Source organism: Stigmatopora argus, chromosome 3 (assembly GCF_051989625.1).
Source record: "Stigmatopora argus isolate UIUO_Sarg chromosome 3, RoL_Sarg_1.0, whole genome shotgun sequence".
Lineage (NCBI taxonomy): Eukaryota > Metazoa > Chordata > Actinopteri > Syngnathiformes > Syngnathidae > Stigmatopora > Stigmatopora argus.
The window spans coordinates 22,481,385-22,497,168 of NC_135389.1; the positions used below are offsets into that span (position 1 = coordinate 22,481,385).

The 15,784-nt window shown below is 40.2% G+C and overlaps 1 protein-coding gene across 1 annotated transcript in view; it reads left to right on the forward strand.

The window, feature by feature from the left end:
• Window positions 1–15,784, forward strand: part of LOC144071149 (A disintegrin and metalloproteinase with thrombospondin motifs 20) — a 99,612-nt gene that overhangs the window by 39,462 nt on the left and 44,366 nt on the right. Inside the window, exons 12-17 of the mRNA XM_077596006.1 lie at window positions 7,910–8,055; window positions 8,151–8,332; window positions 9,187–9,323; window positions 9,409–9,526; window positions 10,862–10,957; window positions 14,007–14,173. Coding sequence (XP_077452132.1) covers window positions 7,910–8,055; window positions 8,151–8,332; window positions 9,187–9,323; window positions 9,409–9,526; window positions 10,862–10,957; window positions 14,007–14,173 — 846 coding nt within the window. The remainder of the gene's footprint in view (window positions 1–7,909; window positions 8,056–8,150; window positions 8,333–9,186; window positions 9,324–9,408; window positions 9,527–10,861; window positions 10,958–14,006; window positions 14,174–15,784) is intronic.

Sequence of the window (15,784 nt, forward strand, 5' to 3'; positions counted from 1 at the left end):
CAGCGACATGTACAGAATTTTGTGCATTCTGATTGGGCACCCCGTCCACTTTGGCGAAAATGTGAGACTTTTCTGTGCGTCCTATGTGAGTAAATATGTGCCGCGTGGAATTTGTATGTTTTTTTTAATCGCTTAATAAGGGGAATTGCAATTATTAATAAGGGGAGCAATTGGCTAATGTTGATGTTGAAGTATGGTGTATTGATTTTCTCCCATTTCTCCTTTTTTATTGGGTAGAAGTCATGAGGTTTAGGGCAAAGGCCATGTGGGGACACGGTTCATGCCTTTGGCTTGGAGGCCTTTGTGTGGACTTTAAGGTGGCTCCAAGCCCAGGAGGATTACTGAGCTTGTCTTTCTGGGCTGGATTTCATTTGGAGTAAAGCTGGTTCTGTTCACTCCAACAATTTTCGACTGTTTTTTCTTTCCTAGGTGTGTTGTGTATGCGCTCTAGTATGATATATCAAGTAATGCTAGCGTTTTTAGTGGAAGAACCCAACTTTTCTCGAACAACAGAAAAGCAATAGATCATTTTGGGGAAACCAAAACTACACAGATGTCTGATTATTGTTTAAATACATGTTAAATTATTGCATTTTCTTAATATAAACCAATCCAGTCAAGGTCGTCGGATATTTTCGCATAGTTTTGACAGTGTAGACCTCATGTGTCAAAGTGGCGGCCCGGGGGGCAAATTTGGCCCGCCGCATCATTTTGTGTGGCCCGGGAAAGTAAATGATGAGTGCCGACTTTCTGTTTTAGGATCAAATTAAAATGAAGAGTATAGATGAATATTAAATTTCCTGATTTTTCGCCCCTTTTAAATCAATAATTGTCATTTTTTAATCAATTTTTGCTGTGTTTTTAGTTCAAAAATCATTTTGTAAAATCTTAAAATATATTTAAAAAAAGCTAAAATAAACATTGTTTTAGATCTATAAAAAATGAATATTCAGAGATTTTAATCCAGTTCTTTTAATCCATTCATTAAAAAAATCTAATAATTATATCTAAAATGGTCCAGCCCAAGTGAAATCAAGTTGACGTTAAAGCGGCCCGCCAACCAACCCGAGTCTGACACCCTTGGTATAGACCAAAAATAAGCAAGTAGACCTTACATAGGAACCTATGGCTCAGGAACCACATGTGGCTCTTTTGTTGGATGCCCACTATGCCTCTGAGATAAAATATTGAATTATGTGTTGAGAGATCTGACTCCCGAACGCACCAATAGGAGCATCACATCATCACTGAGGCGCCGATGCTACCTCTAGCGCCGCTAATTTCATATTTTTTTAAATCAAACATTTCTGCATGCAAGCTCTCATTGATTAGCAACAGCATAAAAATGACTTTTCCAGACTTTTTGTGATTTAAAAGTGGTGAAACGACAAAAAAAACGCATTTTTACTTTTAGAATCTTACTATGCTTCTCAAGGAATAACATTTTAAAAATAAAAAAAAATATTTACGGCTCTCTCCATCAAATAGGTTCCCGTTTAGTTTCTGTAGTTGAAATAGGGCACTCTGTAGCCCCCCAAATCCCCCCCCCCACTCTTTCACTCCCTCATCAAGCCCCCCTCAAAGGGTGCTGGAGTGAGTAATGTGGTCACATGACCTCCTGGCGGCGTGTCTGTCATCTGGCTCAGTGGGCTGTGCATTAATGAGGGCATCCCATCACTTGTTGCCTATAAATACCACCGGCACCCCCCCCAACCGATCCCCTCCCCCACTCGCCACACTCTCCCTCTATCTTCTCTTCTCCGGCACCCTCCGTCTTCAAACGGATCGGACCCGTGCATCTGTTTTGATGTCACGTCGTCGTCGCGGCGGCGGCGGTTTTATTTTGCGCGTACGTGCCGGCGGTGGCCCGCTTTACGTAAGAGTGTGTTTGGAGTTTAGGGGCCAGCAAGCAGGCTCAATAGTGGCTCGCCGAGCCAAAAGCCGGGGGTCCGCTCGGCCCCGCCGTCCACATGGCGGCCCTTTTGAAGCTCCCGCTTCTCACCACGTAGCCGCGCCGTGGGTGGCGAAGGGAAACGTTGGCGTTCCCGGGAACAAACGCGGCTTTTGTAGCTCAAGACGTACCATTCCGACGTCGCCCGTTTAGCCGTCCCGCGGCGCTTCCGGAAGGGAATCAAACCTTGCTTTTCTAGAGGGATGACAACCTGCTTTTGTTTGAGCCAATTAGAGTGAGACAAGGGAAGCTGGGTCAGAATGGAATGTGTTGGTGGAAGAAGCCACGAGTGTTTGGCCCAAGTCGCCGAACACTTTGTCACGCGTGTCGTGTCGCTTGGCGTGTGTGTACGATAACATGGAATTGGGCGATGACGCTCGCGGCTAATCTCCCGAAAGAATATTTCGTTGCCTGACGTGAGTACGATTCATTCATCTTCTGAACCGCTTAACCTCACCGGGGTCGCGGGGGGGGGGGGGTGCTGACTTTGGCCACGATTCGGGGGAGACCCTTAATGGGTGGCCAGCCAATCGCAGGGCACGAAGAGATGTACAAACCATTCACGCTCACACTTATAGCTATAGCAGTTCCAAGTTTTGACAACCTTTCTAGGAAAAGCTAGCCCAGTACACGTCTTTAGCCCGACCGTATCCCCTACTGATAGCTAATTGGAATTGCATGTGCCCTCGGCCTCCCCTGTGAGGAGCCACTGGGGGTCGAATCCATCCATTTTACTGTATGTACAGTAGTTTTTATAGGAAAAATCGACTGGCTCCGTCAAACTAAAAACTAGGACAACTACGGTAAAGGTGGACGTGCTGCACACATGCTAGGCATAACAGATTAGATTAGATTAGATTCATTTATTTTAGATTAGTTTATTGTATCTTAGATTTGTTTATTGTATCTTAGATTAGTTTATTTTATCTTAGATTAGTTTACTTTATCTTAGATTAGTTTATTTTATCTTAGATTAGTTTATTTTGTCTTAGATTAGATTAGTTTGTTTTATCTTAGATTAGTTTGTTTTATCTTAGATTAGTTTGTTTTATCTTAGATTAGTTTGTTTTATCTTAGATTAGTTTGTTTTATCTTAGATTAGTTTATTTTATCTTAGATTAGATTATTTTAGATTAGATTATTTTATTTTAGATTATTGTTTTTAGATTAAATTATTTTATTTTAGATTATTTTAGATTAGATTATTTTATTTTAGATTATATTATTTTAGATTAGATTATATTATTTTAGATTAGATTATATTATTTTAGATTATTTTAGATTAGTTTATTTTATTTTATGATAGTTTATTTTATCCTATTTTATTTTATCTTATTTTAGTTTATTTTATCTTATCTTAGATTATTTTATTTTAGATTATCTTATTTTAGATTAGATTATTGTATTTGATCTTAGTTTATTTTATCTTAGATTATATTATATTAGATTAGATAAGAACTTTATTTCATCTCGTATTTGGGAAATTTACTTGGTTGCAGTAGCAAGACAGACACAGAAGACATTGTAGACCTCGATAAAAAACTAGAGCCACAAACAGGAAGTCCTCAAGCTGGGGACTTCCTGTGTGTGGCTCCAGGTCTCAAAAGTATGACATCTGTCACTCTGCATCAGGTCTTCGTGTCATCAACGTGTTATGCCGTCAGATGCTAGCGATCTAATTTTCCAGATTGTCCAATTTTCCATCTGTTTTGACTTGAAAGCCAACTTTTGGAAGCTCTGCGTTTAAGCATTGAACTCGACTCAACTCGCCGTAAAGTGGCAGTTTGGCAGCTTGTCAGCAAGTCTTCAAAAAAGCTGTTTATGGTCACTCGCAGCGGGAGTCTTCGCTCAAAACTAAACAACATATTTGTCTACCTTTTTCCAGCTTGATCGGAGATACGAGTGTTTTGAGTTAGGACCGTTGACTTGGAGCAAATAAAAGTCACATCTCAAAACACCAGCGTATTTCACCAAGTTTTACGTGCCCTCCTTTGGGACACGTTCATCACCTTAGGTTTTCCGCGGTCTCCTTTTCTGACACCAACCGAGGCATTGCCTTACACAGATGTTTTTTTTTACTTCCGACCATCACCTTTTTTTCGAAATTTAAGCTTTTGAAGGCAAGCACAAAGCTTGTAAACACTGGAAGCAAGCGAGGGAGGGCGTGGAATGCCTTGGAGGCTTACATGGGGTTGCTCTCCGTCACCCCCTCTCTTGTTTGACACTTTTTGGGGGCTCCATGCAACTTTCCATAGGGAGAAAAGAGAGGTGATGGGAACACGCACTTAATAGAAAGTGGTCAACGTTTATGTAATGAAAAAGAAAAGGTTCAATTCATGTGCTGTCATACCTCTACTTACAAATGCCTTCAGTTACCAAAATTTCAGGTTACGAAAACCACATGCACATGACCGTCCCAATATACGAAAACAAAGAGGCAACGTTTTTGTAATTTCCAAAAAGTAAGCTTCCATTCATGTGATGTCATAACTCTACTTACGAATGTTTCTAGTTACGAATATTTCAGGTTACGAAACCCATTGATATGCAAATGACCGTCCCAACATACAAAAACAAGATCCAAGTTACAAAATCGCCCCAAAATGTAAACACATTTCACATTGTTCATACAAAAGTGGGATAATGTCATAATTATTTGGCGTGTTTTTTTTGAACCGTGGAACGAATTGCAGAATTTACATATAACATACTGCCCTACTTATAGAAAATTCAAGTTACGAAAAAGATCTGGAACCAATTAATTTCGTAAATAGAGGTACGAAAAGTGGGACAATTTGATCATTTTTAAAGAGTGTCGTGGGATTTTTTTGATGACCGCGGAATGAATTGCAGAATTTACATATAAATTACTGCCCTACTTATGGAAAACTCAAGTTACAAAAAAAGTTCTGGAACCAATTAATTTTGTAAATGGAGGTACGAAAAGTGGGACAATTTGATCATTTTTAAAGAGTTTGTCGTGTTTTTTGGATGACCGCGGAACAAATTGCAGAATTTAGATATAAAGTACTGCCCTCCTTACGAAAATTCAAGTTACGAAAAAGTTCTGGAACCAATTTCGTAAATAAAGGTACGAAAAGTGGGCCAATCTGATCATTTGTAAAGAATTTGTCGTGTTTTTTTATGACTGCGGAACATATTGCAGAATGTACATATAAAGTACTGCCCTACTTATGGAAAATTCAAGTTACAAAAAACTTCTAGAACCAATTAATTTCGTAAATAGAGGTACGAAAAGTGGGATAATTTGATAATTTTTAAAGTGTGTCGTGTTTTTTGGGGGACCGTGGAACAAATTGCACAAATTACATATAAAGTACTCACCTACTTACGGAAAATTCGAGTTACGAAAAAGTTCTGGAACCAATTTCGTAAATAGAGGTACGAAAAGTGGGCCAATCTGATCATTTTTAAAGAATTTGTCTTGTTTTTTTTGATGACCGCGGAACGAATTGCGGAATTTACAAATAAAGTACTGCTCTACTTACGGAAAATTCAAGTTACGAAAAAGTTCTGGAACCAATTAATTTTGTAACTAGAGGTACGACTCTATTACAAAGTCAAATTTGTCTACTCTGCTTGGTGCTATTTCTTCTCAAAATTTGGGATCACAACGCAGATTGTACAATACTTCTACTTCAACACATCTATAGGTTGTTAGAAAAAACATTGAAAACAAGAGCTTAAATGTGTCAAGGCAGCTCCAAGTAATTTAACACCTGTTTGTGTTACCATGCCGTGAAAGCCGTTTTCACCCCTGCTGTATTTCATTCCTGCTCAAGTGGTCCAACGAAACTATTAGCTGGGACCGAGGATGTTGCGGTACGGATTACGGAAATGTTTGCGGTCCGTTTAGTCTACACCCGGCGGCTGTTCACACCTGTGTGTCATTGTGTGCTTTACACGCCATCATTAGTGTGGAAAACACACAAATACGCCAAGAAATGCCTGGCCAAATTGTTTCTACGTGCAGGTGTTTGACTCTTGTGACGACTGCGGAATTACGGGGCAGATTAGCGATCGCGCTAGTGATTACACGGCGTCGTATTTTGATTTCCAACTGTAATCTCCAGCCAAGACTTGATTGTATTACAATGTGATGGGAGGCCGGCCAATGGAAATGAGAATCAGGCCGGTGAATTTTCCATCCGAAAAGGAGTAACGGCTGATCTGGAGTTTTTTTTTTTCCAGTTTTATCGCAGTTCTCGGGTTTCCTTATCGAGGCGCTGCCGAATGGCGGGCTGCTTGGGCAGACAGATGCAGTTTTGTAGCACATTCTTCTTGTGAACAGAAACTGCCTGATAGTATGTTACTTTGTTGGAGACGAGGCTCTCCCGTTCCACACAAAGGAGAGCTCTTATCATTTCTGGCTAAAAGGAGACTTGAGGGTTTTGATAGCGAGCGCCTTGGTTCTTTGGTCCCGTCTCGGTCCTTTGTTCCCATGTTGCAAAATGTCGGGGCTTTTCAGAACTGGAAACTTTCTATGGTCAACCGGTTTTATCATATTTTAGGCAGTATAGTTCGAGCTCGTATGTCAATTCACTCATATTGCAAATCGCTCCATTTTTTTTTATCTAGGTCTACAATGTCTTCTGTGTCTGTCTTGCTACTGCAACTAAGGAAATTTCCCAAATACGGGATGAAATAAAGTTCTAGTCTAATCTAATCAAATGTTCCCATATAAAATAACTAAATATACATTAATTTGTTCCCACCCTCTGAAAAAACAACACAAAAATAGGATATTACAAGAGAAACATTAATTGTTCTATTTCACCACTTATGGTCAGAAAGTAACAAATACCTATCTAGGTTTTAATCTCACATACTCAGGCACCTGGTGGCTGCATCAGGAACTGTCTCCTATGCTCGTATCTCAAATTGCTCCAGTTTTTTTTTACCTAGGTCTACAATGTCTGCTGTGTCTGTCTTGCTACTGCAACTAAGGAAATTTCCCAAATACGGGATGGAATAAAGTTCTACTCTAATCTAATCAAATTTCCCATATAAAATAACTAAATGCACATTAATTTGTTCCCACCCTCTGAAAAATAAAAACACAAAAAATGGATATTACAATGGAAACACATGTTTTTAATTGTTCTAATTCCACACCTATGCTCAGAAAGTAACAAATACCTATCTAGGTTTTAATCTCGCATACTTGGGCACCTGGCCATTTCTCGTATGCTCGTATCTCAAATTTCGCTCATATCTCAGGGCAAAAATTTGCATGGGATTGTCCGTGTAACTCAAATTTCTCGTATGTCAAGGTACAGTGATCCCTTGCAACAACGCGGTTTACTTTTCGCCGTTTCGCTACTTCACGGATTTGCATCGTGCATTCTGTTTGGCTAATAAGTCACTCAACTTCTTCTTTACCTGTGCCTCAATAACGTTGCAGTTTAATATGAACTGTACTAAAGTACAGTACTTTAATTTGTGAAACAAACAATCGATCCTGTAAAATTGTTTGTTCTTTCTTTTCAATGTATAATAATTGTAAAAATCAAGGTTTCTACTTCACGGGTTCTTTTTGGAAGGTAACCCCCGGAAAAAAACAATTGTATACTGTATAACCATTATTTCATGTCAGAGAAGAGTTGAGCAAAACTAAACGTTTCTATCGGAAACCTGGCTCACTTCATCCATCTTTAAGTACATCTGGAGAATATTGCCTTCATGTGAAAGATTTCATCTCTGTATATTTTCATTGCGGTTTAAAATGGCGGCGTATATGCAACTTCGAACAGCTGAAGGAACCGAATCCCCTCCCCCAAGGGTAAACAGGGAATTAGGTTTTCTTTTCCAATGCGGCTAAATGTAAACACAGGATTTGGAAGTCAAAGGGAATCACTTCTCCCAGGTGTGCGTACGCTAAATCCGATGCTACCGACCCGTAACCAAATCCCCCTTTTTCGTTGTGATCGCTTACAGTATTGCAGACACGGCATGTGTATCAATAAGGAGCTCCACCTGCAGCCGGTCCACGGCGAATGGGGCGCCTGGGGGCCCTACAGCGCTTGCTCCAGGTCTTGCGGCGGGGGGACACGGAGCGCCACCAGGGACTGCAATAAACCAGAGTAAGAAGATGCTAATGTTGGAACTGGATGAACAGAATTGGAATCAAAAGAGAACCCATGTAGAGGACTTTTCTGATTTGGTTTTTCGGTCTTAGGCCTAGGAATGGCGGTAAATTCTGCGTGGGACGACGGATGAAGTTCCGCTCCTGCAACACCGAACCCTGTCCGCGAGGACGGAAAGACTTCCGTGAAGATCAGTGCTCTCATTTCGACGGGAAGCACTTCAACATCAACGGTGTACCTCCAACGGTCCGCTGGGTGCCCAAATACAGCGGTAGTAAGTGAACAGGTTTTTTTTTGGTCTTTGAGGAGCATCCGGATTTAGTTTGCCTGTAAAAATCGAGGAGCCACTTGTAGATTGAATTGAGTCAATGATTTGGGGATGTAAAAATAATACCTAAATGTGTGTCGGCAGGGAATAGCAGATAGTCCTGAATAATTGTTGTTTTAGGAAAGCCGTTAGTTCAAGAGTGCCCAACTCGGGTCTTTGAGGACCCCTATCCAGTCTGTTTTCCGTGTCTCCCTCCACCAACACACCTGAATTTCATTGATCCGGATCGTTATCAAGCTTTTAGACAGCTTGCTGATGAGTTGATCATTTGATTCAGGTGTCTTAGAGGAGGGAGACCTGGAAACCAGACTGGATAGTGGACCTCCATGACCAGGTTTGGGCACCCATGGTCGGGCACCCATGGTCTACAGTCTAGACCACATGTGTCAAACTGATTCAGCCGAGGGCCGCAGTGGGTCCTGGTCTTTGTTCCAACCGAAAAGTGCTGACATTTTAACCAATTAGGTGTCTTCTAAAATAAGTAGCACCTGACTTTAATTAACTGATTACACTTGCAAAAGGTATCCTCTTGTTGAGTTGGAATGAAAACCTGCACCCACTGCGGCCCTTTGAGGACCGGTTTGACACCCCTGGTCTAGACGCTAAAGTAAAATTGTGGTCCTATACTGTAAAACCTCTTCTTTCTAGATTGAAAAGCCTCGGTTAAACTGTAAGTTCTACGTAGACAAAGTCGAAACTAGAACTACACTTGACGTAAACTACTTGACCCTTGTTTGTTGTAGTTTTTAGATATGGTCTCAACTTGCTGGGCTCAGGTTTGGCTTCATTTTTTTCTGCAGTACAATTAAACGATCGCTGCAAGCTCTTCTGCCGGGTCGCCGGGACAACGGCTTATTACAAGCTGAAGGACCGCGTCATCGACGGCACGCCGTGTGGCCCGGACACCTACGACATCTGCGTTCAAGGCCTCTGCAGGGTTCGTGGTTTGCTTGCCCCGCCTGCCCGCGATTTGGCGCCGTGACGTCGTTTTGACGCCACGTGTACAAACGCTTCGCCTCCAGCAAGCGGGCTGCGATCACGTCCTGAACTCCAAGGCCAGGAACGACAAGTGCGGCGTGTGCGGCGGAGACAACTCGTCTTGCAAAACCCAGGCGGGCACGTTCAACGACGCCCAGTACGGTGAGTCCCGTTCCTCAAAGTCCTTGACGTGGTCTCGTTAAAATAAACGAGGCGAGCGCGGTTCCACGCAGCTGAATCCTTTTTTTTTACGGCTTTCTAACCCCGTATCGCCATAACTTTGAAGGGAAGTATTATGTTTCAAAAGAGCTGAGATTCTTTTGGCAGACGTTCATTCCACGGACAGTTGCGCTTCCTTACATAAACACACTTTGACGCTTGGTTGACAAGCAATACAGCAGCTGTATCGGTATGCGTTCTGGCAGTTGTCCGATTTACGTTCGGGAAGATTTACGTTCTCTCTTTTTGCTGCCGTGACTTACACAAATAACTGGGACACTACTGTTAAATAGGCAAATACCATCTTAGTTTACCAAATCTTCCAACACAAAGCCCCTCCTCCACTGCAAGATTGCGTACCAACAAATTCCAAGACGTTAACAAGGGCTGGCTCTAGAGGTGACTGTGTAGTTCCCTTCAAAAATAGTGCTAAATTAGCCAAATCACCTTCTCTCTTCATACCTGGAACTCAATAGCAATTAGCATACGTGAACATCTGAACCTCATCAGCCAATCATCTTAAAGCCTGGCTGTTAGACCAACAAAATTGCGATCACAATGCTGTCTAAAACTTTGCTACTTGTTAGCGTGTGTCATCGTTTTTCTTCAACCTACACTAGGGACTAAAGATGGAAATTAGCTTTTGGCTATAATCTTATATATTTACATATATATGTTCATTAACAGGTATATGTTCATTAATACCGTAATCCCTCGATTATCACAGTTAATGTAGACCAGACATGGCCGCGATAAACGAAAAACTGCGAAGTAAGGTCACCCTATTATATTTTTTTCCCCGTTTGCGAATTTCAGCGTGGAATTTCACATTTTTATGAACTTAAAAAAAATAAAAAATAAATTATTTTATTTTTTTACTTCAGTGCTGAGTTCTAGTAGAAAGCGAAGGACACGCAAGTTTCAAGCAAGGAGTGACTTTTCAATCACCCTATAAATGGTACATGGTATATTTATTATTCTTTCTGTCATAACTGCATGTTCTCCTTGTTGCTTTATGCTGGGACAAGCGGCTTTGGTGTGGTAATTACAGGCCAAAGGTAAAAAAAAGGGGAATAATGACCTGTCATTTCACCGCGGTGCCTCTGAGACGTCGCCGAGACTTTTTGTAGGTTATTTGAGACTGCGTTTTTTAGGGAAGTATTTTTCCAACTGCTCAATTCCCCAGAGGTTGAAAGCGGACATCCCTTTTGGAGCATGGTGAAACTATTAAAAAAAAAACTATATGCATGTAATTTCTTGTCTGTTTTTCTTCTTCAGGGTACAACACTGTGGTCCGCATCCCAGCCGGAGCGACTAACATTGATATTAAGCAGGTCAGCTACTCCGGAAAACCAGAAGATGACAACTACCTCGGTGAGTCGGAAGTACTGATCCAAATTTTTTTGGGCAATGTTGGTGTTGCAGAGCTGGATTTGAAAAAATATTTAAAAATTAGAGAAAAAAACAGTCTTTGAAGTCACATAAATCTTCTGTTATGATGAAGTCCAGGAGGAAAAAAAATTGAAAGAAACCTGCAGCAAAGTTGTATTTTTTGCTAAACTTGTTGCTTTAATTGAATGATAAACATGTCCTTCAGTTTTGTCATAGCAGATAATGCTAAGCAAATAATTTTGTCCAAAGTTCAAACTGTTTCTGTCGTGGAATATTCTTCTGTAATTGAGCGGGCCGACTACAGAAAAGATTAAGTCAATTTTAATGTATAATATAATATAATAATATAATATTAATAATAATAATATAATATTAATATAATATATTTAACGGAAACGTTACGAAGGTTTTACATATCCTCAATTTATTGTACTATAACACATGTGTCAAAGTGGCGGCCCGTGGGCCAAATCTGGCCCGCCGCATCATTTTGTGTGGCCCGGGAAAGTAAATCATGTGTGCTGACTTTCTGTTTTAGGATCAAATTCAAATGAAGAGTATAGATGTATATTAAATTTCCTGATTTTCCCCCTTTTAAATCAATCATTGTCATTTTTTTCTTCCATTTTTTCTGTGTTTTTAGTTCAAAAATCATTTAGTAAAATCTAAAAATATATTTAAAAAAAGCTAAAATAAACATTGTTTTAGATCTATAAAAAACTGAATATTCAGGTCTTTTAATCCAGTTCTTTTTATCCATTGATAAAAAAAAAAAATCTAAATATTATATCTAAAATGGTCCGGCCCACGTGAAATCAAGTTGACGTTAAAGTGGCCCGCGAATCAACCCAAGTCTGACACCCTTGTACTATGAGGCATTTCTGTACAGCTTATCCTCCCTCACAAGGGTTAAGGGTGTTGCTGGAGCCTATCCCAGCTAACTACGGCGGTGGACAGCCTGAATTGGTGGTCAGCCAATCGCAAGGCACGAGGAGACAAAGGGCAACCAATCATAGCTAGGGTTAGCCAATTTAGCCTTTTCAACCAACTAGCTTAGCATGCATGGGGAAAACCAGAGTACCTGGAGAAAACCACGCAAGCCCGGGGAAGACATGTAAAAACTCCACACAGTTAGGACCGACCTGGGATCGAACCCTCGACCCCAGAACTGCAGTGCTATCCACTCGTTCACTGTTTTTAAAAAATCAAAAACTTTTTTTGGTGGTAATTTTCATCAAGCGTTCATTCTATCTGGGTTTATATACCCGTCGGTTAGTTAGGTCAATGCCATTACCCTATGCCGACGCCCTTTTGCGGTGACCCCGGTCAAGGTAAGAGGGTCCGCCGCAAGGGAAAGTAAATGGAGTGTCAGCCGCCCTCAAGAAAGATAAATGAGGCGGCGTTAGGTGTTAATTAGACGCATATGAGTGAAAGCCGATAGCTCGCCAAGGAGGCGGGACAGAAAATGAAGACGTTTTAGTTCAAGCCAGGTTCAGGACTTTCTTCAGTCACTGTGTAGAAACACATGTGGCTGATAAAAAAACAAAAAAAATACATGTGGCGGCTTTTTGCGACGCCGTGTCATGTTTGGCCTGCCAGCTGATCCAATAGGCACAAATGGCTGCATTTACACCGTCGTTCTAAGTGCACAATTTCAACTTACCGTATTGGCCCGAATATAAGGCAAGCTTGATTATAAGACGACCCCCTTTTTTCGAGACTCAAGTTTGGAAAATTTGGAAATATTTTTTGAACACTAAATATGAAAAATGGCTGCATTTACACTGCCGTTCTAAGTGCACAATTTCAACTTACCATATTGGCTTGAATATAAGACGACCACGATTATTTTCAAGACTCAAGATTTTTTGAACACCAAATATGGGTAAAATGTCTATAGTGGTTCTTAACCTTTTTGGTGCTCCTATTTCAATGCAAAAAAACATTGTCTTATATTCAGTCATTACGGTAATTAAGGTACTTTAAGTTTTTTTAATGAATTTAGACAGTAATGGAATTATGTTGAGTTATTTGGAGGTATTTGCAAATTTACTGCAGTGGATTTTATCATCATGACATTTTTTACAGCGTTGTCCCTTTGAAAGAAACAATGCCAAAATTTTTGGATAATAAACACATTGAAGCCAGCTAAGGATCCCAATTGTTACTTTCATCTGAAAAACAAATAAAAGTATTTAATAGAGGTCCTGAACAACTGGGCTAATGAAAAAAACAAAAACAAAAATGTTGCCAATACTGCACAAATTTGATTTGATGTGAGAGGAACTCTTAATGCTTTAATTTGCCAATCATGATACAAAGTACTTGCATTGGATTTTATTATGAAAATAAGGTTTTACGTGATACAGTAAGTATTACTATGTGTAGGTTCTATATATTAGATTCATGCCGTAACTTGAATTTCAGTTTTTTTAATTTTATTTTGAGTAGTGACAAAACAGTGCTATTTTTCCGTAAAAAAATATGAAAGAGGCTGGGATAGATTTTTAAAAAATGGCAGATAATGTGTATACGTGCTTGCTATAACAATGAATTGAATTCCAAGTTTGGTCGCGGAACAAATGAAACCCAGAAGTCAAGGTACCGCCGTCTGCTTGTTTCCTCATGTTTTGCTCAGTTGTGGCGCGTCGTTTCAAACCCGTAATCATCTGCGGGCTAAAGATGACTAGCTCGGGGCTCGGGCAACGTGCAAACTTGAACGTAAACAAAGTGGAAGCAGTTTTGTCACGCAGACGCGGTCATTAGCCACGTGCTATGTCGAACTGGCGTGGCTGTTTACTCGCTACGGCGGCGAACTGCGTGTATCGTTTTCCCATTTTTACGGTCATTGTTTGTGTCAATCGCGGTCGAATGTCACGCAATCTCGACTCCAAATTGAGGCTGTCTTTCACCGCTAGCGTCCTCGCGTGTCGCCATTGTGGTTTTTCAAGAACAATGAGCGGGATGTTGACCAAAGTGGAACGTTCATCTGGTTGAAGCACTAAAAAAAGATGTTGTGGTCTTCCCTCAGCGTTATCTGACAGCAAGTCCAATTTCCTGCTCAACGGGAACTTTGTGGTGGCCGTCTTCAAAAGGGAAATCACCTTCAAGGGAACGGTCATCGAGTACAGTGGTTCCAACACCAAAGTCGAGCGGATCAACTGCACCGATCGGATTGAGGAGGAGCTCGTACTGCAGGTAGAAAGACACTTTTCCAGAGTTTATCGCCAGTATTTTGCTTCGGTTTACAAACCCGATGAGGACTAATGATAGAGGGTGGAAATTAAGGGCTGCATGAATTGGAAATTTTGGAATTACAGGCCTATGTTGATCTGGCTCAATCTCATACCTGTCAACCTCTGCCGATAACTGCCCTTATAAATGATTATGATTCCCCTTACAAACCCCCCCAAAAACCTTACAAACACCGTACGACTCGTCGTACGGTGTTTGTAAGGTTTTTTGGGGGGTTTGTAAGGGGAATCATAATCATTTATAAGGGCAGTTATCGGCAGAGGTTGACAGGTATGTAATCTGAGGACAGCAGGAATTGGATTCGATTGGATAACTTTATTCATCCCGTATTCTGGAAATTTTGTTGTCACAGTAGCAAGAGGGTGAGAATACAGACACAGAAAAAGACATTTTAGACATAAAATTCATTCAAATTTAGACATGTTACTTCAGAGTTTTCTCTTCATTCAAAATTATATTCAAATTCAAAAACCTTTATTGTCATCATACACAGCTGCGTATAAAGAAATTGATGGTGCTACTCCAAGCTTTTCAAAGTGTGTTTTCCCAGTAAAAAAAAAAAACATAAATAGTAGTTTAAAAGTATCAAAAGTCACTTCCCGGCTAGGTGAATTCTAAAATATTGCACAGAATTCTAAAATATTGCACAGATTCTAAAATATTGCACAGATTTCTAAGATATTGCACATTGTTATTGCACACCCCAAAGTTATTGCACAGAAGGGATTGTGTGTTGTGCTAACTCAAGTTCAGAGTCCTGATGGCTGTGGGAAAAAAAAAAACTGTCCTTAAATCAAGTTCAGCTTTTAAACCTGCATTTTAAAAAAACATGATGGTGAACCAACGGTAAATGCAATTGAAACCGTGTATAAGCAAGCTCTGAAGGTATAAAACTAAAAACATTCCATCACTGTCAAATAAATTAAAAAACAACAAGAACAAATACCTGAACTGGGACAATACTGTTAAATATGTTAATGCCACCTTAGTTTACAAAATCTTCCATCACAAAGCTCCTCCCCACTGCAAAATGTTGTACTAAAAATTCCAACACATCAACAATGGCTGGCTCTAGAGGTGACTGTGTAGTAGTTCCCTTCAGAAAGAGTGCATTTAGCGACATACCTCACATACCTGGATCCCAATAGCAATTAGCATACGTGAACTCCCGTCTCTGAACCTCTTGGCCAATCATCTTAAAGCCTGGCTGTTGGACCAACAAAATTGCCATCACAACGCTGTCTAAAACTGTGCTACGTTTGTGTGTTTAGTATGTGTCATTGTTTATTTTCAACATACACAAGGGACTAAAGATGGAAATTAGCCTTCAGCTATAATCTTACATATTTACTACATATATTAGATTATATTAGAACTTTATTTCATACTGTATTCGGGAAATTTATTGGTGGCAGTAGCAGGACAGACACAAGACACACAAGACATTGTAGACCTAGTTAAAAAAACTGGAGCCACACATAGTTGTTCATTTTGTGTGTGTTCAGTAATATGGACTGTCCCTTTATATTAAATAAATCAAACTCAACATTTTAG